This window comes from Oncorhynchus masou, chromosome 31, assembly GCF_036934945.1.
Source record: "Oncorhynchus masou masou isolate Uvic2021 chromosome 31, UVic_Omas_1.1, whole genome shotgun sequence".
In the NCBI taxonomy this organism is placed as follows: Eukaryota; Metazoa; Chordata; class Actinopteri; order Salmoniformes; family Salmonidae; genus Oncorhynchus; species Oncorhynchus masou.
The window spans coordinates 73999452-74026107 of record NC_088242.1 but is presented as its reverse complement, the minus strand read 5'-3'; the positions used below and the strand labels follow the sequence as shown (position 1 = coordinate 74026107).

At 41.7% G+C, this 26656-nt stretch overlaps 3 protein-coding genes across 4 annotated transcripts in view; 1 reads left to right on the top strand and 2 right to left on the bottom strand.

Moving 5' to 3' along the window:
• Window positions 1-12507, bottom strand: part of LOC135524410 (choline kinase alpha-like) — a 33162-nt gene extending 20655 nt beyond the window's left edge. The window contains exons 1-3 of the mRNA XM_064951915.1: window positions 12037-12507; window positions 9000-9108; window positions 6699-6752 (exon numbers count right to left, since the gene is read on the bottom strand). Coding sequence (XP_064807987.1) covers window positions 6699-6752; window positions 9000-9108; window positions 12037-12272 — 399 coding nt within the window. The 5' untranslated portion in view covers window positions 12273-12507. The remainder of the gene's footprint in view (window positions 1-6698; window positions 6753-8999; window positions 9109-12036) is intronic.
• Window positions 12508-15090: 2583 nt separating this feature from the next.
• LOC135524407 (histone-lysine N-methyltransferase KMT5B-like) lies at window positions 15091-23931 on the bottom strand. Of its 2 annotated transcripts, none has more exons than XM_064951910.1 (10): window positions 23548-23931; window positions 22596-22823; window positions 22287-22434; window positions 22016-22181; window positions 21816-21925; window positions 21537-21703; window positions 21405-21424; window positions 21172-21308; window positions 20857-21053; window positions 15091-19418 (listed from the first exon to the last, which is right to left on the bottom strand). In XM_064951910.1, exons 2-10 carry the CDS (start codon window positions 22726-22728, stop codon window positions 17341-17343), a joined length of 3156 nt encoding a protein of 1051 aa, XP_064807982.1. In that variant the 5' UTR covers window positions 22729-22823; window positions 23548-23931; the 3' UTR covers window positions 15091-17340. The 2 variants fall into 2 exon arrangements, with proteins under 2 accessions (XP_064807982.1, XP_064807983.1); XM_064951911.1 differs by having other exon boundaries at window positions 22596-22781.
• On the top strand, window positions 23912-26612 carry LOC135524409 (uncharacterized). Its single transcript, XM_064951914.1, has 2 exons — window positions 23912-24125; window positions 24528-26612. Exon 2 carries the CDS (start codon window positions 24606-24608, stop codon window positions 25737-25739), a length of 1134 nt encoding a protein of 377 aa, XP_064807986.1. The 5' UTR covers window positions 23912-24125; window positions 24528-24605; the 3' UTR covers window positions 25740-26612.
• Window positions 26613-26656: the final 44 nt, after the last annotated feature.

Genomic DNA, 26656 nt, shown 5'->3' with positions numbered 1-26656 from the left:
GAATCAATGTATATATATATATAATTTATGAATCCAAGAATGGATGCATCATCTACAGATTGCACCATTAAGTCTATCAAAAGTGTGCGAGTTTGAGCACATGTCCATTAGGCCTATGGACTTTAAAATAAATCAGCATTGATTAGATTGAGCAAAAAAAAGCCGCACTTTTCTTCTATAGGCTTGGATCCACACTATGCAGTTGTTGCAAGAGCACATTTTTCACTGGCTGTCCACTGGTTTCAAAAACAATTATTGATAGGCAGCTTAAACTTCTTGAATTCAACCATTATTTGGTTCAAATACATATTTGTGAACAGCCATCCACAACAACCACAATCCGTAATACCGTGACTACACAGCTCACGTCGCGTCTGCGAGCGTTGCAAAATAAATTTAGAAATCTATGTTATTCAATTATTGCACCCACACTGCTCGCGTGTCAATGAGCGTCTGCGTTGCCAAGGGCTAAAATAGAAGTCCTTTCTGTTTATGACACAGATCGTGCTGCCAGTCCTGCCTCTCCCATCTCCTCATTGGTTATACACACGTGGGTGATTGAAAGACAAACTGTGTTGCCGGTCGTCGTGGTAATAGTATGAATATTTAGATGCCAATCACCATATAAGTTCAAAGATGAAAAATCCTGGAAGGAGGAGAGATGACTAGAAACGATTCGGTTGACCATTTTATGTGTGGATTAATTGTCGGAGTAGAGGACCTTGTGCATTTCAGGTAAAATAACAACTCAATGTTTATATTCCAGGACAAATTAGCTAGCTACAGCAAGCTAGCTAAAAATGACAAATTAGCTAGCAAGTGCAAGCTAACTAGCTAAATTGCCATAAATGTTTAATGCTTTTCGACCTGTCCCCAAATTAATGTAATTGGTTCAGAGTTTGTTTTGATATTTTAATATCGTGTCGTGATCGCGTTTGGTGTAGGGGGACAAAATAAATGTATGCACGATGGCGCACGCGCGCAGCCGGTTTGAGTTCCGTGTAAGGCGCAAATAGCTAAATGAGAGAGCAGAAGTGGGATTCACATCAATGCGCTATGTATATATCAATAATAAGTATCGCCGTAGACTACACCAGTGCTGTCATCCTTACCTCTAAGCGTTTATTCAAGTTGGATAATCTTTGGATGCTGACCTGGATGCTGACCTCTCACCTTTGGAAGACAGCTTTAACTGTAGCCTACAAAAGCCTATTCCTGATAATTTCCCTTGATCCATCAAACACATCTGGTGTGTCATCATAGTGGTCTCTGACTTGTGGTCAGACTCGCTCAGGTGGAACAAATTTAAATTTGCGCCTTATTTCAATGCTGATTTCAATGTCATTGAGAAAACAGAGAGGTGTCAACGATTTTTTTCCCACAAACATACTTTCTGAATTTAAAAGTAATCCTCAAAGTAATCATCTAGTTTTTCAAAAGTATCTGTAATCTGATTACAATATCTTTGCTGGTAATGTAACGGATTATAGTTACCATTACATGTAATCCATTACATGTAATCTGTTACTCCTCAACACTAAGTAAATAATCACTGACAACATGGGGAACTTCTACAGTACTCATTTTTGAATGGCTTTCCCACGATTCAAAAGAGAGATATCATCTTTAGGTCTATCCACTGTGTGGATTTCATGCCATAAAATGGGTGAGACCATAGATTTGTAAATATGAAGCCATAATGATCCTTAGTGTGGCAGACCTTTTAAAAACAACTAAGCCAATTTTAAACTCAGCAAGTATTCATATTCGACACATTCACAGATGGGTTCTGCTCCGATGATATGGTGGTGCTGTGCTCTGTGGTGCTGATGGATGCCAAATGGAAATCTGCTCAACCTGTTATCATAATCATCCTGACGAACATTGTGGCCTTGCAGCCTGTATGTAGGTCTACATGTACAATGCATTTCCATGTCCATAACATCACTCTAAAAGTGGGTCAGCAGTCCAACAACATTTATTTTACAACCTATCACAACAGGTTGTTGAGCAAGGCTTTTCAAATTCAATTGGCTAAGTAGCCTAATTTTCAGGTTAATAATCAACAATGCTATCTATCATCCACCTCCTGGTCTGTTGATGATCACTTTGTCGTGCAACTGTTAGGCACTCCATTCATCCAACCTTCCTCAGTATTGAAAAAAAGAAAAAGTGTTTTTTTAATGGCTACCATTTCCTCTGTTGAAACTCAATATGCAGTATGATTTGTCAATTTACATACATGATTACAACTAATCTGTGGAACAGAAAGTGATGTCCCTTTTATCAGGATACTGAGGTCCACTGTGGGCTGTCCAGGTGTGAACACTACTATTCTGACTGCTAAATCACAATTCCTCAAAAACACTACTGTGGTCCACATTTCCTAATTAGGTGTGCTTGCTGAAAGTAAAGCACAACTTTAGAAACTGTTCATGCTTATTATAATAATAATAAATAATAATAATTTAGCTGGGACCTCTAGCGCCAAAACCGTAAAAGCTACAAACACCAAAACAGCTTTAAAACGTCCAGACTACCATTGGTTAGTGTGCTTGAAAAAAACATTTTGCTACTACTTATACTTTTCACACTGCAACCACATTTGCATAAATCCCAATGCTTTTCAATGGTCATAGACTTGAATAGGGAAAATGTCCACCGTAACTAGTGCAGACCGGTCTGAAATACTGTCTTTGGAAAATTACTTCCCTGTTGTCACAACTTCTATCGAAGTCGAAGCCTCGCCTTGTTCGGGCGGTGCTCGGCGGTCGACTTCACAGGTCTTCTAGCCATCATTGGTCCATTTTTCATTGGTTTTGTCGTGTCTTCTTACACACCTGGTTTCAATCCCATTCATTACCTGTTGTGTATTTGACCCTCTGTTTCCCCTCATGTCTTTGTCAGAGATTGTTTTTATTTCAGTGTTGTGTTGTTTTTGTATTGGTGCGCGATATGTCCTCGTACCCACTTTGTTTATTGTTACAGTTAGTGTTTGGAGTATGTTTTGTTTATTGTTATTAAATAACTCCATTACACTCCGTTTGATTCTCCTGTGCCTGACTTCCCTGCCAACTATACACACGACTCTGACAGAATCTCTGACCAAAAAATGAAGTCAGCAGGAGAAGGTACCCGGCCATGGAGGTCGAGGAGCGCGTCATGGAACACACGGAGATGATTGACAATCTGAGCGCCGCCATGGATCGCGTTGTCCAGAATATGGACCGCTGGGAGAGTTTTTCCAGTGCCTTCACCAGCACAACCAGGGTCTCCCCTGAGCACCCTTTCCCCGCCTGAACCCAGCAGGATCCATTTGCCCCTGCCTAAGGGGTACGACGGAGATACTGCCGGATGCCAGGGTTTTCTCCTCAAACTAAGCTTGTATCTGGCCATGGTCCACCCAGCTCCATCGGACTGTGAGAAGAGTTACGCCCTCATCTCGTGCCTCACTGGGAAAGCCCTGGAGTGGGTCAGCGCTGTGTGTAGAGGAGGTTGCGGCGTTGGACCATTTTGAGGAGTTCATCCGCCATTTCAGGACAGAATTCGACCACCCACCCAAAGGCAGAGCGTCTGGTGAGCGCCTCTACCATTTGAGGCAGGAGCCGAGGGGCGCACAGGAGTTTGCTCTGTAGTTTAGGACCGACAGGGCCCTGATCGACCATTACCGTTGTAGTCTACGCGAGGACGTCCGTCGGGAGCTGGCCTGTAGAGACACCACCCTCACCTTCGACCAGCTGGTGGACATGTCCATCAGGCTGGACAACATGCTGGCTACTCGTGGACGTCTAGATCGGGGTCTGGTTGTTCCATCCTCCCGCACCCTCTCTCCTGTACCCATGGAGTTGGGAGGGATGGGCGCAGGAAGACCGGAGGGGGTTCCCGCTCGAGCACCATATGTGGTCGCAGAGGTCACACTGCTGGTCAGTGCCGGGTTGGTTCCTCTGGGAATCAAGGCAGCAGGCAGTGCACTCTGACGTCACCCCAGGTGAGTAGGCACCATTCTCATCCAGAGCCCTCTCTTGTAGATATGTTTGTCTCTGTCACTTTTCCTGAATTTTCCCCGCGTTCCCAGTATAAGGCGCTAGTAGATTCATGTGCGGCTGGGAATTTCATTAATAAAAGATTAGCTCATAGTTGAGGGATCCCCATTGTAGCTGTGGATATGCCTTTCCCCGTTCATGCCTTAGATAGTCAACCATTAGGGTCAGGGGTTATCAGGGAGGCCACCGCTCCTTGTGTATGGTAACGCAGGGGGGTCACAAGGAAAAGATTAGTCTTTTCCTTATTGATTCTCCTGCGTATTCTGTGGTGCTAGGCCTACCCTGGTTAGCTTGTCATAACCCCACTGTTTCTTGGCCACTGAGGGCTCTCACGGGGTTTCCGTTGGTGCTACCATGGTGGAAAGTCCAGACCAGGTCTCCACCGTGCGCATTCCCCCAGAATATGACGATTTGGCGACTCAATTACCACCCCATCGACGGGGGGATTGTGCGATAGATCTCCTGGTAGAAGCTGCATTTCCCAGGAGTCACGTATATCCCCTGTCGCATGCAGAGATGGTGGCTATGGAGACATATGTCTCTGAATCCCTGCGTCAGGGGTACATTCAGCCCTCCATTTCACCCGTCTCCTCGAGTTTCTTTCTTTTTTTGTGAAGAAGGATGGCGGTTTGTGCCCATGCATTGATTATCGAGGTCTCAATAAAATCATGGTGAGGTATAGTTACCTGCTACCTTTTAACACCACGGCGATTGAGTCAATGCACGGGGCGCGCTTCTTCACTAAACTGGATCTCAGGATGGTGTACAATCTGGTGCGTATTCGTAAGGGAGACGAGTGGAAGACGGCATTTAGCACCAACTCAGGTCATTATGAGTACCTCGTCATGCCATATGGGTTGACGAATGCCCCATCAGTATTCCAATCATTTGTAGACGAGATTTTCAGAGACCTGCACGGGCAGGGTGTAGTGGTGTATATCAATGTTATCCTAATATACTCCGCTACACGCGCCGAGCATGTCCCTGGTGCGCAAAGTACTTGGTCGCCTGTTGGAGCATGATCTATACGTTAAGGCTGAGAAATGCTTGTTCTTCCAACAATCTGTCTCTTTCCTAGGGCATTGGATTTCCATGTCAGGAGTGGAGATGGAGAGCGACCGCATTGCAGCCGTGCGTAATTGGCCGACTCCCACCACAGTAAAGGAGGTGCAGCGATTCTTAGGGTTTGCCAACTACTACCAGAGGTTTATCCATGGTTTTGATCAGGTTGCTGCTCCCATTACCTCACTGCTAAAGGGGGCCCCAGTGCGCTTTGCAGTGGTCGGCTGAGGCGAACAGGGCTTTTAGGCACCTGAAGGCTCTGTTTACCTCGGTTCCTGTGTTGGCTCATCCGGACTCCTCTTTGCCATTCATAGTGGAGGTGGAAGCATCCGAAGCTGGGATAGGAGCAGTGCTCTCTCAGCGCTCGGGTACGCCCTTCCTGCCGGAAGTCAGCTCCTCTCCTTGTTCGGGTGGAGTTCGGCGGTTGAAGTCACCGGCTTTCTAGCCATAGCCGCTCCATTTTTCATTTATCCATTAGTTTTGTCTTGTTCCCTGCACACCTGGTTTTCATTACCCAATCACACTACATGTATTTATTCCTCTGTTCCCCCTCATGTCTTTGTGTGTGATTGTTTTGTGTTATGTGTCATTTTTGACACGCTATTTCTGGTGTGTGTTTATTCAGTGTTTTATATTCACAAGGTATGTTCATTTGTTTGTACTTTATTGTTGTGACTGTTTGAGCGTTTTTGCACTTTGTCATATTGGATGGAAGTTTCGACGCAGTGGCGTCCGTCTGTTGGTTTCTCCTGCCTAAATAAAGTGTGCACCTGTTCACAACTCTCTGCTCTGCTGCACCTGACTCCGCTCCCAGTACGCACACCATTGACAGCACCTCTATACAATGTATTAACACTGTTCAGTGCCACAGTACCATCCGATGGGTACCACTTGCCATCCCTCTACCCCCTTTGTGCCAGGGCTACGGTCACATGACCATGGCACAGCAGGTGTGGAGATTTTCCACTTGAAGCTACAGTTAAGACGCCATTGCTGTAATTAGTCATGTGAGTCTATATTAAAGTATGCCATGTTGCCACTGTATTTAAATAACCTTACGGGCAATATTGTTGTCCATGTGAACCTAAATCACACTGGAATGAGAAAATGGCTACAAACATGCACACAGTTAAGAAGCAGTGAGGTCTATGAGGGGACAGACTGGCTAGCCAAGGTAGGATTAGCCTCCAGGATAAATCTGTGAATCGCATGCAAAATATACTAATGGCATAGCAATGACAGATGAGTGACATGAACACATTGGTCGGATTACCCTCTCTTTATCTTGCTGTCATCAACTAACACGGGTTACCTCCATCCAAAGTGGTGACTCAACATGGCTATTTCTGAACACCCTTTTATACCATCCCGTTTGGGGAATGGTCTGGCATTTTTCAAAGTGATCACTACGTCCATTGGCAATTACTAAAACCTTTCATGATAAACTATTAAGACTTATTTGATCAGACTCCAGAAAATGAATACAAAAACAGTCTTCAGGACAGAAAAATTAAAGATTGTGGGGATTTTCACAATCAGATGGCAAATCTAACCAATAGTATGGGTAAATGACCTTTGCCATTAGTTACTTACTTGAAAGAGATTTTCTTTGTTTGACTGTCTGGGCTCCCCCTTATTACAGGACATCTATCAATGAAAGAAAAAGCAAGAAACTAACCATGAGTACATGTACATTTTCAAAAGACTCATCATGCTACAGCATCCTCACAAAGAGACAATGACAGAGTACAGTATAGTCCCCAAGTTAACGGCCAAAAAGGCAATAGGAAAGCGCTCAGTGCCTTTTAAAGACCGACTTGAGATATTAAAGTCGTGGAAACAGAGAGATGAGCTCTATGAAAGGGATCTGTTATCTCCTGATCAAGGCAGGTGGCATGAAGGTTAAGGTTTGGCTTCAACACCAGCTAGATCACTTACAGTATGCTCTGGCATAAAAGGCAGATATTGGCATGGTTGCCCTATCTATAAACTAGCACTTTAAATATTTTCTCCTCTTTGGAAACCCAGTTACTCATGAAATGAATTTCAGAGATATTAATCACATTCGGTAGTTGATAAGACATTTCTAATTCCTCTGTAGATATGGTCGAAACATTTGAGAAAAATGTATTGTGTAATTTTCTGTAAAAATGGGCACGTTACTTTGGTGAAGAACATAGTGTTGCTCTAGCAACAGGTGTGCTAATATTGCACTGAGAACACTGGCATTAAAGGGTAGCCACTGCCATTATCAATCAGAAAAAATCTCCTAAACTGCATGAGACCATAATAAATAGATATTAATATTCAATTTTATTCGATTCTTACAATAATCTTTGTTGCTTTACATCTTGTGGCTAATTCTACATGTTTAATTCATGGGTCTTTGTCCTCAGGTTCCAAATTGTGTATGACTTCTTATTAGATATGTGGCATGTCTCATTGTATTTTCTAATCTATAGTGTTACTTCAATTGTTTTACGCTAAAATGGTTTAGATCCGAGTTGTTGCTTTTGTCATTCCCATTCAACAAAAGGAGAATGTCAGCTTGACGGACTTTTGACCTGGATTCTCTGGTCATCTGATTTTAGCCAGGAGGTTATCTTGGAGTTGTCCTAACTAGCCTTCCATCATGTGATCTATGAGCAATGTAATGTGGACCTAATGACACGTCATCAGCAATGATATCCCCCTGTGTCATTTGGCAGTAGCTCATGACGCAAAAACTAAACTAGATTACCAAATTTTGTTATTACTAGTTGTTATAATTACTGCGCAACACCTCACATTTGAATTGCTGTCAGGTGAGCTCCAATTGATTTATTTATTTGCAATGTGAGTTTTCTCATTTGTCTTATTTTGTATTACTATGTTATTTGACAACTTTTTTCCAATATGAAAAGGATAGGAAAGGTTAACACACAACCCCCCACCCTCCATATCTTCACAAGTGCATCAATTCACAAGCTGCCTTCCATAACAATGTGGATGAACTTTGTTGTGGACAATACTGAGACTTCAGGGATCTCATACTCTACCGTGTATGGTATGGTGGAATCACCTGGAAACAAGTGTGCTCAAGGCACGCTCCTTTTGGAAGGCCTACGGCAAAGAACATATGCATGTACAGCCATGGGGGTACATCACACCACAACAGCAGAAACACACACACACACACACACGCACACAAACACACACAAGCAAGCGTACACACACACCAACACACATGTACACACGACTTGAGCCACCCATCATGTGGGTATTTGGCCGAGAGGGCATTTCAACAACAAGATGTTTGAGGAAGAAAATATCTCCTTCCCCTTCTGTCAAACCCCAAATTCCAGCAGCAAAGCCTAGACCACTGCGCAGCTTTCTTAGAACCTATCAGGGAATATATGTAGGCTGTGTTTTTACTAAACTTTTATATTATCACATTCTATTCTATAACATGACCAGAAAATCAGGTTAATTCAAATTGAACTTTTCAAGGGTCCAAGATTGTGCCTTTTGGTAGGCTACGTATTTAGCCTAAAGAACATTGATGGAATTTTTCAGTTAAACTGAATAGAAAATTCAAAGGACACACAACACATACAGTGGGGTCCGAAATGATTGACACCCTTAATAAAGATGATCAAAAATGACCCAATAAAATCTTTATAAAGGGTGTTCTTCAATCTTATAAAGGGAGTCAATAATTTCGAATTCCACTGTATGTGGGTGCATTTCATTGAGACATGATAATGATCACCAGCTTAGTCAATGAAATTCAAACAAATAATATATTAAATGTATGTTTTATACACTGGACATTGTGTGACAAAAACATGTGTTTGGTAAGATATGACTGACTCACTCAACATTTCATTGTCTGTTTATAGATGTTATACACACCTGTAGAATAGCTCCATACAGGCGCAGGAGGACGTTACGGGGTTCATCAACTACACTGGTTTGGGTGTCAGGCAGGGCGCAGAGGAAGAGCTTGTTGCTGAGGCCACCTCTGTCACAACATTACAAAAAAAACAAATCAAGTTCATAGAAGAGTCACATTGCCCCAGGTCAATGAATGTGGTGGGCTAAATAACATTTTTGTTCTAGGATAGAAAGCCCATAAATAATAAGTGATGCTTTAAAGGCCAAATACAGACGTTTTTATATCTATATCAAATAATTTCCGGGTAACAATTAAGTACCGTACTGCAATAGATTTCCATTCAAATGGGCAAATGTAGCTTTATAGCTAAAACTGTTTCTCAAGCAAGATTTCTGCTAGGACTGTCTGGGTGAGGAGGGAAAAACTGAAAATTAGCTGTTATTTGCAGAGAGGTTTGGAACTCTCTTTGTTATTGGTCTATTAACCAATTTACCACATGGTTATGTCACCATGGAAAACCAAAACTCACACCAGCAACTATCAGGAAATAACACTTTTCTCACTCTTTAATAGTGTTAGTTTCAACAGCTGTTGTACAATATGATATAAAACAGGAATAACATAATTTTGACTGCACTGGGCCTTTAAATTCAAAAACACATAATACAATCCCATATAGACAAAGGAATCGTTTTAATTTGAAATTACATTACTTAGGTTTATCACAGTATCATATTCTCTGTTTATTAAACCCTATCATACCACTGGACACCATGATATGGAGGACCAAGCATGCCATAATAATAAATAAATACCTAAATAAATGCACACATAAATAAATAAATGAATAAATAAATGAACACACACATAACTAGATAAATAAATGGATGAATGAATGCACACGTATAGATAAAAAAAATATTTAAATGAGTCACACTTCCATTCATTCATTTTATAAATTTATATTATATTTTCATATATTTATTTCGGTATTTCTTCCTCCAATATGATGATGATGGGGGTCAAGCAAATGCATGAATCTAGCAAACCATTGGTTAATCAATATCACTGTCATGCCCTGACCTTAGAGAGCCTGTTTATTTCTCTATTTGGTTAGGTCAGGGTGTGATTTGGGTGCGCATTCTAGTTTTCTATTTCTTTTTTGGCCGGGTATGGTTCCCAACCAGAGGCAGCTGTCTATCATTGTCTCTGATTGGGAATCATACTTAGGCAGCCTGTTTTCCACCTGAGTTTGTGGGATGTTGTTTTTGCACGTACGTAACAGTCACAGAGCGTTGCTCGATTTCATTTGCCTGGGGTGAATTCAGTACAACAGAACAGTTTTCAACATTTAATTAAACAGAAACGATACTGTACTGAATGACCAGTTGAAAAACGGTGTGATTATGGTGGACCAGAGGGTGATTGTATATGGTGTGTTGCACCAGGACTCTCTGTTATAACCTGAACTCTGGTGAATTTGTCGGGAAACTTCCTCCAAAGAACTAATGGGTCCACCTCTGTGCCCATTGTAACAGCTAGCTGACCCAAGTTTTCGATGCATGCCTCTATAACCAGGGTCAGTGTGCTAGCTTAGCATATAGCGCTGCCTCCTTGAACATTCCACTGACTGGGCTTGAACGAGGGTCCTATACCTCACCAACACATGTGACTGCCAGCTTGACAACGTGTGAACCGAATGAGCTATACAATAGGTACCAATTGGATAGCTCCATCTGTGACATTTCAAGCTAGCTGTGGAGTGAGGTTATGGTACGTTCTTACCTTCATTTAGCCCTTGATCATGACTCTCAGTTCCATTACATTACACATAAGTGTCATTGGACGAAGGCGTCTTCTGTATGGGGGAGCATTGTTAAGATTCGTCTGAACATTAACATGTATTGCTTGCGGTACGGGTTTGGAAGCATAAGGACCTTATCTTTCATTTTACCAAGAAATATTTTTTTAAACACAAAAGATTAAATTGACGGACCTTAATAGGGTTAGTGTTCCCACATGGTTATATCTCCATGTTACAGCACTTGTTTACTGAAAACAGATGGAAGACAAGAGGTTTACCACCTGTGATTATTAGATATCTAGCACTCTCCAAACAACAGCGTGTAAGTGTAACTCGGGAAGTGTAGTTTCCTCAGATGGAGGCACCCATAGCTGTATGGATCTGTGCAAAACTGCTACAGTAAGTGTATCTTTTTTATTTGAATGATTATTTCTCGCTGATGAAAGATAAGGGCCATATGCTTCCAAAGCCGTACTGCAAGCAATGATTATTGATGTTTTTAAATGTTAAAACACAGTGTCCGGATTGTAGTTCACATGAGGCAGATGTGGGCGTAGCTAATGGCTGAGAACTGTAAGGAGTTCACAAGAGCTAACCTCCGTTACACCTCCACACAGAAAAGCAGGTAATCTGGAGAGGTGTTGTTTTCAGCAGCGTTAGCCAGCACTGCCAAGTCTCTGGCTACTGCTCGCCTGATTGCAGCCATCCTACTTGTCAGAAGAAGTGGGCTACTGTAGTTATCTACCGGTTGTAAATCTCTCAAATGCGTGTAGTTTGATTGTTTACATTTCGGACCATCGGCCAGAAAAAAGCAACACACAATGAAATTGATCAACCAATGGTGTGTTAGATACCACCCACAGATGTTTGATTGACACCCCCTCATTATCATATTGGAGGGAGAAATACCTAAATTAATAAATATATAAATTAATACAATGAATGTGTGAATAATTATATAATAGATTAATAAATATTTGAATACATACAGATATGTAGAGAAAAATGAATGCATTTTGGTCAGTATTTATGTATTTCATTGCTCATTTATTTATGTGGAATTATTTATCTATTCATGTGAGCATTTATTTATTTATAATTATGGTAGGTTTGGTCTTCCACACCATCATGACTAGGGAGAGAAAAAGCTATGCTATGCATTTGCAAACGCAGCAAATAACGGTTTCTCTGTGTAATGTATGAAAATTAAATATTGATAAGTAATGGTTGGGCTCAAAGATTATATTTACCTTATTAAGCTGATTTGAAAGTCCTCTTCTGTCACCGTTTTCCACGCACCGTGGAGAAATTCTTTGCACCATAAATATGCCTTGCGCTTCGTGTCCAGGTCGGGCTCATCCGGCCGGATGATGTCCTTGCATTCATCCTCAGTATCTGGCTGCACCTCAAGTGCGTTTTCAGTGATCAACAAACCCAACGACATAGAAGGGGAGGATGACACCCCGTTGATGAATTTCGTCTTCATGTTGTCTTAAAATTAATACTAAATAACCTACAGTTTGAATTAATTAGATAAAAGGAAATGTAGAATCAGGCTTGCTTCGACAAAAATACTCAAATTTGATTTCAAGCAATGTGTTTTTAATCAATCTAGAAAATATGCGTCTCGGGTTTATTCAAACAGCAGAGTAGACAAGACCGTTAAATGTCAAGGAGTGAATCGACTGAAGAAACACTACTGGTTACACCAGTCAATAGGCTGAAATCGACGGGGGTTGCACGGATTGCACGTAGGGTTTGCATCTAGACGTCATACTACCACACCCATTCTCTTACCTCATTGGTTGGCACAGGCACGTCCTTTTAGGAGCAAAATAGAGACAGCCCAGCACCATTTCCCATGCATGGTAAAGGCCTTCTTGTAGCTGATCACAAATATTATTTTGTGGTGCTATGATAAACCTGACCAAAATATTGTTTACATTAGGCTATGCTATGTATTATGCTATTGTTACCCAAGATTGACTAATTATCTTTCTCTAAAACAACTTCTACTTCAATGAGAGATGGGATTTTATATTTTCACAATGCATTTCCTACAAATGTGTTGACTATGCAATGTTTGTGCTGATCAGTGTGCACAAAATGGCAATTTAATATGGGAAAAGCTGAGCTGCTGAGGTGAAGTCTGTGTACCCAAGTAGACTTCAAATGCTATTTTGTCCCATTGTCCCACTCTCAAGTATCGGTAGCGAGTATTCCATCCAATTGGCGACAGATTGGATATGATACATTTGATTTCCTACCAGAGTGGCATTTCCATCAAACTTACTTTTTAGCTGATAAAATGCTGTGTGTGATGACATAGTGCAATAAAATCTCTTTTGCGCTAACTTTTTTATGTACAGAATTGAAAAAAATAAAGTGATAAAGTGGACAGAGTAGGTTAAGCCTTGCCTATATGTCAAAATATGGATAAAAACAAGACAATTGTCCCCCACAATGAAATCGGGGAGGGAACTATGGATCTGTTTTCATCCGTTAGTGTGTTCTTCACACGAAATATCTCAGACAGCACTGGCCCGATTTTGACAAAACTTCGGTGAACGATGCGTCTTGCCAAAGAGATTCGGCATCTACAAAATTACATTGATTGCCCCATGGGGGGCGCTGCATCATTCGTGGGGGACGAAAGGTTTACTGTTGCATTGTTTTCTTTCTATAATTGGCAGCCAAGCACCGATCATCGTGTCACCAGAATCATTCAAATGATCGCCTACCCTCAATATTTATTGGAAATTAGCATGAAGCTCATCACTGTGCACTTAACCACTATAAGTTGAAGTTATTTAATAATTTAAATTCATAATAATTTATTGCACATGCCTATGAACTCTTCATACTTTTCCATGTCGTAGTAGGCTAAAACATCATTGCGTTTACTGCGACATTATGGTTTTTCTATCAATATTTGCAAATAAAAGTGTTTCCACCTAAATGTTCGCATAATTTATTTCCCTGGGAAAAATAGTCGAGCATTTTGTTTTGTCGACGTTGGGAAATTTTACGGACAAATTTGATGTTTCCATAAGGCCTGTTGTACACTTTTTTATGAGTCAGGACATTCATCATCTTTAAAATGGTTGGATGGAAACATGGTTAATGTCTTTAATGTCTAACTAAAAAGGCTACATATTATTTCAAGACACCTCATACAGTTTTCAAAGAATGCAGGCGCAGCCATAAACTAGGTGTTCATCCAATTGGCAACATTTTTCGTGTGAATATTCTAGAATACGCATGAAGAAAATATACACATTTTCCTACCAGTGGTGTTTCCACGAAATTGACTTGTTGCAGATAAAAATCAGTGCGTGATGACGTTTTTCATGATCAATACTTAAAAATATGTATTATGAACCACTAACCTTGTACTTTTTGTCCTCTGTAGTTGTGTGCCTCTGTTTGCTGAAATCCATGCTTTTTCAATGAACATAATCAAATACAAACATCAACTATTTCCTTGTTAAGATTCAATTGGCACATGTGCATTTGCACGGAGTTGCCATCTTAGAACAACTGCAATGAGCAATCTGTGATTGTATTTGATTAACATTTATTGTAAAAGTGTGGATTTCACCAATGGACAAACATAGGTACAAGGTTAGCGTATTGACCTTGGACGAATCAATGTGGTCAGAGCTGAATTCCACAAAGCCTGGCCTCTGCTATGCTCCATTGGTGGAGTTCACCAGAAGCTTCATTCACAATGGAGTGGAGTTTAGTCAGCTCAGCTAGTCATTCATCTGCATAAAATGTTTGGATTGAAACCTATAATAAGTGAATTAATAGGATATTTATGGGGGGCAGCTATTATGAATGTAATATTGTACCATCTAAACAACCATGAAATATATTATGCAGAAATCACTCCGTCATTGTCTGGTTGCAAAAACTCTAATAGTTCGCCTAATTTCAGTTGTGACAAAACAAGCAAGTATAGTGTAGAGAATCAACGTACCATCTAAACCACTGTGTAATATATTTTCCATAACCAAAAAATGTTTGACGCTGGTATACGAAAATGAAAGTAAGACGCAAAAACGAAACTTAAGAACGGGACGCACAGAAATAGAGCACATATTGCAGCTTTAACTCCGCATTGTTAGGATGGGCTAGTAAGCAAGCATTTCACGGTTAAGTCTACACCTGTTGCATTCGGTGCATGCGATTAATACAAGTTGATTTTAGAAAGTTACAGAATGTTCGTCCTTAGTTAAATACCACAAAAGAGAACGTCCCGAATAAACAGCAGCTTAGCACAGCAGGTCATGAAGACAAAACACTTGGAAGAAACTTTTAATTTGAGGACTTAAAACTGTAAAATAAAAACAAGCATTTGTGATTTGCATTATATAAACTACATTCACCAGAAATAAGGACACGTTTAGTACAGTTTTTTTCTGAGGTAGAAAAACAATTAAACATGGAGATAAATGTTAAGAATTACATACATTAAGTTATAGAATGCACAGCCATATATATGAAATTCAACTGTAATTCTCAACATTATACAAGCAACTCAAAAGGGTACACTAAATGACCAAAAGTATGTGGACACCCCTTCAAAATAGCGGATTTGGCTATTTCAGCCACACCCATTGCTGACTGGTGAATAAAATTGAGCATAGCCATGCAATCTCCATAGACAAACATTGACAGTAGAATGGCCTGTACTGAAGAGCTCAGTGACCTTCAACATGGCACCGTCATAGGGTGCCACCTTTTTCAACGAATCATTTAATCAAATTTCTGCCCTGCTAGAGCTTCCCCGGGCAACTGTAAGTGCTGTTATTGTGAAGTGGAAATGTCTAGGAGCAACAATTGCAAAGTGGTAGGCCATACAAGCTCACAGAATGGGACCGCTGAGTGCTGAAGCGCATAAAAATAGTTTTGCAACCGAGGAGATACTGACTACTGAGTTCCAAACTGCCTTTGCAAGCAACGGAAGCACAATAACGGTTTGTCAGGAGCATCATGAAATGGGTTTCCATTGCCGAGCAGCCGCACACATGCTTAAGATCACCAGGTGCAACGCCAAGCGTCGGCTGGAGTGGTGTAAAACTTGCTGCAGTTGGACTCTGGAGCAGCAAAAACATGTTCTCTGGAGTGATAAATCACGCTTTACCAACTGGCAGTCCAACGGACGAACGTGGGTTTGGCGGATGCCAGGAGAACGCTACCTGCCCGAATGCATAGTGCCTACTGTAAAGTTTGGTGGAGGAGAAATAATGATCTGGGGCTGTTTTTCCATGATTCAGGCTAGGCCCCTTAGTTCCAGTGAATGGAAATCTTAACGCTACAGCATACAATGACATTCTTGACGATTCTGTGCTTCCATCTTCGTGGAAACAGTTTGAGGAAGGTATTTTCCTGTTTCAACATGATAATGCCCCCATACACAAAGCAAGGTCCATACAGAAATGGTTTGTCGAGATTGGTGTGTAAAAATTTGACTGGCCTACACAGAGCCCTGACCTCAACCCCTTCGAACACCTTTGGGATGAATTGGAACGCCGAAAGAAAGTCCCCGCAGTAATGTTCCAACATCTAGTGGAAAGCCTTCCCAGAAGAGTGGAGGCTGTTATAGCAGCAAAGGAGGGACCAACTCCATATTAATGCCCATGATTTTGGAATGAGATGTTCGACAAACTTTTCGCCATGTAGTGTAGCTTAATCAAGACCACAGACAGTAGCCTACGAATGACAGCATACAGTGACAGGTCCACCAAAGTTGTACAACCGACTTTAAAATCAACCTAGTATTAAAAAAAAAATAGAGCAATTTATGAAGTTGAGACATGCACATCATTCACGCACAGCAGACAGAAAGTCATTCAGATGAACACATGGTGAACAAAATAGCAAAGAAAAAAATCTGATTTTCAAAGTGTTTATCTACACTACCAATGCCAGTTTGTGATTGTTAAAACGGAGACTGAGAAGTGATACAGTTTGAGAATTGAGTGACTTTGTGAAATGAATAGAATAAAAAGAAAATCTCTCTTCACAAACTGAAAAGTTAACATAAAACATAATCACCAAGACATTTTGATTAATGAAGGAATTATTAAAAATGGGTCAAAAATGTCACAGACCAGCTTCCAGGAATCACTGGAAGTCAAACACATTTTCACAGACTTCCAGCAAGAAACAATTCTGTTCCTTTCAAACTCTCAAAACAATATATAAAACACATTATTTTATATGCATGTATACACTGCCATGCGGACAAATGCACATCAAGTGTGTTCCCAAAAGGTTCCATTCTTGTGAATGTCAGTGAAGCAAAATTTAGCATGTTTACCCCACAAACAACAAAAGGCTTTAAATATAATTAACAATTGTACAAAATAAAGCTGAAGATATAAAAATAAAGGCCTACACATATGCTATGTAAAATATACACATTCTACTATATGAATAACAAATCAAGTTCCATCATGTACAAAAATAGTTAACATTTTACAACAGCATGGGATTTTTTTGTTTTGTTGACTTAAATCAACTAGTCAAATAAAGATCCATAAAGCTCATGCATTGACTGTGCGTGACTGATTTTCACGTCTCCTTGATGCAATATCAATATCTATAGAGTCTTTACCAACAATGAGGCGGAGGCGTTTTGTTGGTGGAAGTGGAATGAAATCGTCAAACTCTTCATGGTCAGAGTCAGAGACGTCGTCTTCATCCTCTTCTTCAGAGGAGGACGAGTCTTCCTCTGTGTCATCATGCATCCCAAATGTTGCTACAGTCGGCCCAAAGACCTCCCCTGCTTCCCTCTCTACTATACCCGTGAAGGGCCCAGTACCATGGTGATACTGGCTGAGCCTCCTGCTGTCCTGCTCACGCTGCAGCTGAATATGCAGTTTGGAGGAGCAGATGTGGTCCACAGGACTGAGGCCATGTTTGGAAGAGCGGATGTGGTCCACAGGACTGAGGCCATGTTTGGAAGAGCGGATGTGGTCCACAGGACTGAGGCCATGTTTGGAGGAGCAAATGTGGTCCACAGGACTGAGGTCATGTTTGGAGGAGCGGATGTGATCCACAGGACTGAAGCCATGTTTGGAGGAGTGGATGTGTTCCACAGGACCGAGGCCATGTTTGGAGGAGCGGATGTGGTCCACAGGGCCGAGGCCATGTTTGGAGGAGCGGATGTGGTCCACAGGGCCGAGGCCATGTTTGGAGGAGCGGATGTGGTCCACAGGGCCGAGGCCATGTTTGGAGGAGCGGATGTGGTCCACAGGGCCGAGGCCATGTTTGGAGGAGCGGATGTGGTCCACAGGGCCGAGGCCATGTTTGGAGGAGCGGATGTGGCCCACAGGGCCGAGGCCATGTTTGGAGGAGCGGATGTGTTCCACAGGACCGAGGCCATGTTTGGAGGAGCGGATGTGGTCCACAGGACCGAGGCCATGTTTGGAGGAGCGGATGTGGTCCACAGGGCCGAGGCCATGTTTGGAAGAGCGGATGTGGTCCACAGGACTGAGGCCATGTTTGGAAGAGCGGATGTGGTCCACAGGACTGAGGCCATGTTTGGAGGAGCGGATGTGGTCCACAGGACTGAAAGTCCCATTACTCAGTCTGGCTGCATAATAACTCCTCTTGGTCTTTGCATGATGGTCCTTAACAAATTTCATGCTGGTCTTTGTGGAGCTGGAGGACTTGACAGGGTCTGCATCACCAGGCTCAATCCTACTGCTGCTGTCCCTTCGTCTCCGCAGGGTCAACTTGGGGACACCTGAGTTGTTGTTGGCTAGGATCAGCTGGGAATCATAGCGCGTAATCTGCTGTTTCTTCTTCCCCTTTCCAAGGTGGAGAAGCTTGTCTCCCTTAGACAGGTTGTAGGGCTCATGACCATCAGGCAGGCCTTGCAGCTCTTTCCTGCCATCAGCTATGTCTGTGGTGCAGGCTGTATGGTGCAGGTCTGAAACCTCCTCCTTGAGAAGGGATGCTGGTCGGAAAGAGTGCTCTTCCTGCTTTATCATTTGCTTATATCTGTGACAGTTCTCAGTCTTTGGACAGCTGATATCCAGGCTTGAGCTGTTCATGCAGTGACTGTCTGTGACACAATCTCCAAGGTCCATAGGCTTGGTCTTACTAACCACACTGCAGTGGATGGGTGGCAAGTTTGGTTCAAGTTTAATGTTGTCAGACTCCTGTGTGCCAACTGATGTTCTGGTTGAACTGCGAGTTCTGTGAGTGCATGCTAAACCATCAGGGCACCTATTAACATCTTTCACTGATTTCTGATGGTTTTCCTTCGCAGTATAGTGCTCAAGACCATCCCTTGTTCCCACCACTTGCACGGGCCCTTTCTTATCCATCTCTCTCTTTTGTGAGACCCTGTTATTGACAGATTCTGTGGGGTCTTTAAGGCACAAACCCATAGCTTCCACCTCAATGGGGCACTTGTGGGCAGTTACCTGACACCTTCTTCCTAACTTGAGCAAAGGCTTTATGGACTTTGATTTTAGCCTCTTTGGCACGGAGTTCTTTGAGTGTCTTTGATTGAACGATGAGGTAGGGATAGGCATTTTGGACAGAGTTTGCCTGCTTAGAGCTTGTGAGTCACTGAGCCTTGTCACACTAGAGCGGGCAGTCCTCCCTACTGCTAAGATGTGAACAGAAAAGAAGAAATAACATCAGAACAGTCATTCAAATGTTTGAGAAACAGGACAACCTACATACAATCATTGTAAAATTTCAATGTATTATAATATTAGTATGTACCATAAAATGTTACAGTTCTTAATACAAGTACAGCATGTCACGTAAGTGTTATAATTGACCAATAGTAGCCCAGGAGTATTTTTTAGTTGCCAGAAGATCTGCATTGACCCTTCTATTTTATTTTTGCACTGACTCTATGCATCCTCAAACTGACACACCAACACACTTCATTTTCTCACACACGCGCACTCAAACACAATCATCATACAGTACATATTGCTACTCTGCTTATCATATATCCTGATGCCTAGTCACCTTACCCCTATACATATCTAACCCTACCACTCCAGTATCCCTACGCATTGTAAATTACCTGACCCTGGAACTAAGACTGTATATAGCTTACTTACTTTCTCAGGTTCTTCTTATTTCTATTTTGTTTTTGTCATACTTGACTTCAATGTTGGGAAAGACTAAGCAAGACAGGTATTTCACTGTACTTATGCACATGACAAAAACTTGATCTCGAAAATGTAATCTTGGCCTCCCAGGTGGCGCAGTGGTTAAGCTGTGCCATCAGAGACTGGGTTCGCGCCCAGGCTCTGTCGTGACCGGGAGGTCCGTGGGGCGACGCACAATTGGCCTAGCTTCGTCCGGGTTAGGGAGGGCTTGGCCGGTAGGGATGTCCTTGTCTCATCGCGCACCAGCGACTCCTGTGACGGGCCGGGTGCAGTGTGCGCTAACCAAGGTAGCCAGGTGCACAGTGTTTCCTCCGACACATTGGTGCGGCTGGCTTCCGGGTTGGATGCGGCTGGCTTCCGGGTTGGATGCGCGCTGTGTTAAGAAGCAGTGCGGCTTGGTTGGGTTGTGTATCGGAGGACGCATGACTTTCAACCTTCCACCTTCGTCTCTCCCGAGCGGGAGTTGTAGCGATGAGACAAGATAGCTACTAAAACAATTGGATACCACGAAATTGGGGAGAAAAGGGGAAAAAATTTCAACAACAAAAAATTAAATAAATAAATGTAATATATCTTTTTACATGCAGAAATGCCTTTCTCCTACACACAGGGGAGGAATCAGAAAAATCACTAATCAAATTATTTGTATGTTGGTTATCACAGAAAATGTACTGAATTTCCTGCCCAGCACAACTTGCCCAGCTGCCATAAATGCCTAAATTGTCTGTCGTTCACTTAAACAATGGGGAGGAACCGATAAGTTTCAGGCTTCTGGAATTCTTTGTTATTTGGTTGTTGCCCAATGGGGCAACCACAGAGCAGGCTCAACTTGTGTGACTGCTCAATTCACTTGGCCTAGTCTAGGAAATAGGGCAACCATTAATGTCAATCCCTGCTCAACCTCAAAGGTGCACTTACATGGATGTGTGTCATGATTTTCCTGAGAGTCTGGATCCATATTAGAGCCTTCCAACTGACTGCCAGAGCATTTGCTGTCTTCTAGTTTCTTCAGCCGATTGAGACGTTTGTCTGTCTCTCTCAGGCCATACATGCTGTTGATAATTGGAGTGGGTGTAGGCTGTCCAGTCTTCGATTTGAAGGCACCAGCACCTCGTCTGAAGGGAGTAAAAATTATAAAGATGTGAAATCTCAAAATCCTAGTCAATGTATGACTCATTATTCTACATATAAAGTAACAACAAGTTTGATATTTAAGCAATAAATTAATGATACCTTTCACATGTGTAACATTCACATAGTTCATTATTTTCCCCAAAGAACCCATCTCCATAATAACAGGAGATCTCTTCTCCGGGTTCAATATCCCCAAGAACCTTGACACAAGCTGTATCTCGCCCAGTGGAAACAAACTGTAACAACATATACAGAAAAAGGTGTTATTTATTTCCACAATTCACTTCCTTTTTACATATTACCTTGGATTTGCAGGCATAATTATTACTTACCTTGCAATTTGGCCTGCAATCTGAAAAACAAGAAAACATTTGTTTAGTCTCTTAATACTGGTATTTTAATTATAGTATACGTGTGTTGAATGAGGCAGATACAGTTGGTGTCAAGTGCATAGGTATGCATACCATGGTTGATGAAGGCTGCAGGTCCCAGCCACAGTTGAGCACAGTTTTTGCGGGTGGAGTACATCACACTGAAGTCATTTTCTCCATGTCGCAGTAACACACTTTCCTCATTCTGCGATAGCTCAGCGATGCAGCCCACCAGGTATTCTATCTTATCATTGGTTTTCCTTGGGATAATGTGAATAAGGAATATTTGAGTTTGTAAAAATGACTCTATACTTAGTGCAACATTTTGTTATAACTAAATGCAGACTACTACAATTTAATTTGGATACTTACCAGTCTTTTGTTGCTACAATTTTGGCTCCATTCTGCTCAGAGGAATAACGATTGCAAGGAAGTATTTCAAACCCACTGTTCGTTGCAAACATTCGTAGGTAAACAAAAACCTGCCAAAACACAAAAAAAAATTGTGTTAACATTTTCGTTTTGATGGTTCATGCTTTTTGCTCAACAATGGATATTTCTAGATAACTTACATGCTCTTTGAAGAGTTTGCCCTGTGCCTTCGTCTTGTGCGGAAAGTGGTGTCTTGACCAGTCCCCTGCAGTCAAGGCATGGAAGGCCTTCTCAAGGTTGTCATGTTTTTTAAAGCACTCTAGCACCTCCTTCAACTGTCTATGTCGGTCCTTGACAGGTCGAAACCTAAAAGTACACCATAGACAGTCAATTTCGTAACTTTGGCTGCTTACTTATGCCCAAGTCATTATATGACAAATGTGTACAATTGTGAGCCAGAAAGAAACAAACCTCCGATTCATCTTATGGGTCTGGAAGCCGAGGTAGGGGTCCAGAATAAGGCTTGTAGTCAAGTCATCATTCTCACAGAGCTCTTTTGCAGTCATACCAGATGATGGGGTATGACGTCTCTCTGCCTCTAGGGCAGAACTGCTGACACCTGAGGTGAGAGAGGGAGGAGATGAGGAGAGACAAAAAACTTGAACAATTAAACCATTTAAAAAACAGGAAAAACTGCAGTGTAATTTATTTATGAAGCTGAAAGGGGTCATTTATGGTTCTGTAATTGTGTGGTGAGCATTGCCAAAGGAAAGCACTTACGTGGACTACATCTCCTGCTTCTAAAGGAGCCCTTGCTCTGTCGCAGCGACCTGGCCGAGGTTATGGATAGATCACTGGAGAATCTGCTGCCATGCCGCCTGCCATTCAACACCATGTTCTTTGATTCCCCCATCTACTTCATTACGCCAGAGTCAGGCGCATATACTCTAATCTGTGCTTGAAGATCTACAGAGTGAAGATGAGGGGAGGCTTGCGTGGTTTAATCTTCTGTTGATATAGACAAGAATTTAGCACTATGCATTCTGGACCTAAACAAAGAAACAAACAGATTTGAGAGTAAAGACTTGTAGGCAATGCACTTGTTGGCACTGTAAGCAAATAAATTAAGCAGAAAGTGGGGCACCACAAAACTAACAGAGATCCTGAACGGATTGTAGCTAGCTAATTCATGGCTTATCAAATGATGCCATCTTGTGGTTGCTTGTCAACTTTGAGTTTCCATAGCATTGCATTTCATCGTGGTTATTAATTTAGTCTTTCTCGAAAGGCAAAACAAGCAATGCACCTGCAGAAATAGGGTCGTGCTAGCCAGTGTAATGTGGCACAATAATCAATTAACTAATGCCTGAAAAATTATAAATGGGTAACTAACGTTAGGCTAGCATGCCAACACCCCCATGACTCATGAGGTCTGATTTAGAGGCTATGCGTTTTCTGGTTACCTAGCAGAGGCTTCACATCTAATTAAATAGCCAGAAGTTAGGACTATACATGCCATTAGTACTAACGTTACTTGCTCTGCTTTTGAAAGTGTGTTTATCTCACTTAGCTAGCTAAATAATAACAAGCGATTGCTACAGCAAAACATCACAACAACAATTGCTAGCTAGCTTGCTAACGTTAGTAAGCTAACATTGTTCCACAAAAAAAGTCCATGAAATATCAGTAAAAGAAAGTGTCGCTGATAAGACAAACTGTCTAAAATACTCACTTTGTTATTCAAGCGTTTGTACTATTACGTGATTCATCCTGCAATCCGAGATCGGAACAAATATAAATACCATTAGTTTAAACGTCAGAGAAAACAAACATTTAAAATTGAAGATGGCGACCAGGCGAAGATGGGGGGGGGCTTGTCTGGACATAAACACATATACATTGTTTGATTTTACGGCAGTTTGTTAGATAAACCAAGGACTGCATGTAGTTTAATAACTGTTGTATTAGCTAACTTCATTGTTGTAGACAAAAAACATCACAGTACCTGGCGCTTTATAAATGCCATATAAATGTAAATAACATTAGCCTGCGCATTGCTTACTCAAACTTGAAACCCATGAACATTTAAGAACCTTGCGCGCGATTTGATGACGACATTTTCAACAACAACTCAGCTGTTAACCTTGTAAGCTAGCTGGCTAGCCAATACTTTCTTTACATAAATTGTTCTTATAGACATTTATTCTCCGTAACCTATGTAATTAAACATAATTATAGACAAGAAAAAACGACCACGGTTGCTAGCAAATAGCTACTTCTCTTCCTTTTGTTGCATACAATCATCACAAGGTACGTGAAATGTATAACTAACTATAACGCTAGCTAGCACAACACACCAGTTGGTATTTAACTTTAGATTTAGAGCAGATTGAAAAACGAAACATATTTGTTCCATTATTTCGTTGCCACATCGATGACAAGCTCAACATTTACGATGTTGGTGTCATTTGTCTGTCTGTCTACAAGCTCTCTTGCTACGGGTTAGCAACCTAGCCAGCAAATATTTAGCAAACGCTCTGTATCGTTACACATTCTGTGGAATATGCGTGTTATGCAATTAACATAATATAACATATGATACCAGTAACCAGACATGTATGCATTGGTTAAATTGTTTGGTTAAGAATATAATTTATATAGTATACTATAACGTTAGATGATTACTGACAAACACTTGATTATCTTTCTCAGACTTGGGAAGAACTGGACCAGAATGTATATGGCATAATTAAATCAGACTTATCCTGGTGGGGATTTTGTCCTCCACCAATGAACACCATGTCCCCAAGGAAGAAGCTTCTTGTCCCTGTCAGTAGAAGAAGAATGGCAAAAGCAGGGGATGACTTATTTCCTTTCAATCTTCTGCCCGTGGAATGCCAGCTCCATGTGCTTTCCTTCCTGAGTGAGGTTGACAAGTGCAATTCTGCACTTGTATGCTCCAGTTGGAGTTGCCTTGTGCGATCAGGGAAGCTTTGGAGAGTGGCAGACTTTTCTCGCCGTGGGGTGATCCACCTTGGACAGGAAGGACTGCTGGTGTCCAACCGAGAGTTTGAGCGTTGGAAAGCATGGGTTCAGCACTACACCCACCACCTTATATCCCGTGGGGCAAGCCTGCTCACCCTAAAAGCCAGCTTTGACCTGGGGGACCAGTGCAACAAATGGGGGGAGCTTCTCTCCGACCTCCTGGAAAATGTCCACTGCAGGGATCTCAGTCATCTGGACCTGAACTGGACATTCACACTACTGGAACCACTGGACCTGCGGGTTGGTTCCAATTCCCACCACGACAGCATTACCAAGATCAAGATGGACCAGGTCACTAACTTTCAGGTGTTACTGGGAAAACTTTCCCACAGCTGCCCTCGGATCACCAAGATGCGCCTGCACTTTGACTGGTCTGAGACATCAGTGTCACTCCTTACTCATTTCCAGCACCTCCGTGTCCTTGAACTCAAGTACTTTTGGGTCTTCAAAGGAGTAAGCCCAAGCACTTTGCAGACCCTGACCAAGTCACTGCCCAACCTTAAGTCCTTGACATTGCATATCCTGGTGCCACTCCGAAACCTTGGTATATCTTACACGCTGGAGTCCATGTCTCTAGAGTTCCTGGATGTGTCGCCTAGTCGTGGTCTGGTCTTCTCCAGTCTTAATCTGCCAGCATTACGGGAGCTAAGGGCCAAAAAGATTGTCCGCGGCATTACTTTAGACCGTCGAACCAGGCTTAGGATACAGAGCAGATGGCCCTGTCTGTACCAGGTTCTAAAAGAGGGGACCCCCAGGCTACAGGCCCTTAACAATGAGCGACTGCTTCCTGGTTGGAGAGAGCAGAGTTACAGAGAGCTGTCATCTATCCTCCAGCAGTCCTGTTATTGTCTCCAACACCTGGACAGTTGGCTCTGGTAAACAAAATGCTATTACAAGACGGAATCATAAGCTGTTGGAATTCAGTACAGCTTATCAGGAATGCAGCGTAGTTAGGCTAATCAGGGTCCATTCCAATGGTGGCTGGAACGTTTTAGCTTATTCCTTCACCATTCAATTGCACAAAAGGATTGTGTATTTGATTTTACCATCCAGTAGACATTTTTAAATGTTTTTCTTAACTTATTTCTTAGTTTACCGAAGAAGCTGAATCAATCATAATGTTTAATTGGTCCAATATTTCTCTAAAAACAATACACATACTGTATATACAGATTTCATATTTCATATGCTGTTCTTGAGTGAAGGAATATAATGAGCCTTTAGATCTTCCACGATAAACATTTGCATTGATTCCTTGTGTGATATTGAACCAATAGTTCTCTGTCAAAATAATTGTAACAAATATACATTGAATGTTCAGAATTTCAACTTATTCCACTCAATGGAAAATTGCCTTTGTGTGAAATAACAGGTTTACTTGACATGTTGTCAAGTATTTTTGGGGGGTCACTTGTTTGTAGGGTAAACAAACGCATATGTATTACTTCAAGAATAGAATTAGTGATGCTGCAGTGCCTCGCTTAACCATGAGGTCCTTATCCTTAATGTTTTTGTTTGACCATGAAGATTTCTCTCAATAGGTGTAATTTGCAACTGAACTGGTAAAACATAATCTGTGCTCTCATTAATTAGTTTGTAACCAGTAATGTAGTTAGGCCTATTTATGGAGGGTATTAGATAATGACATTCCAACAAATCATTGAATTGTATCCTGACATTTCCTTTTTTGTCATTGTTTTGTTGATATAAAACTAATTTGCTGTGATTTTACAATACAACGATCCATTAAAGGACCCATGTAAAGTTTTTGCTGCTCTATTTATGTTAGTTGGTGT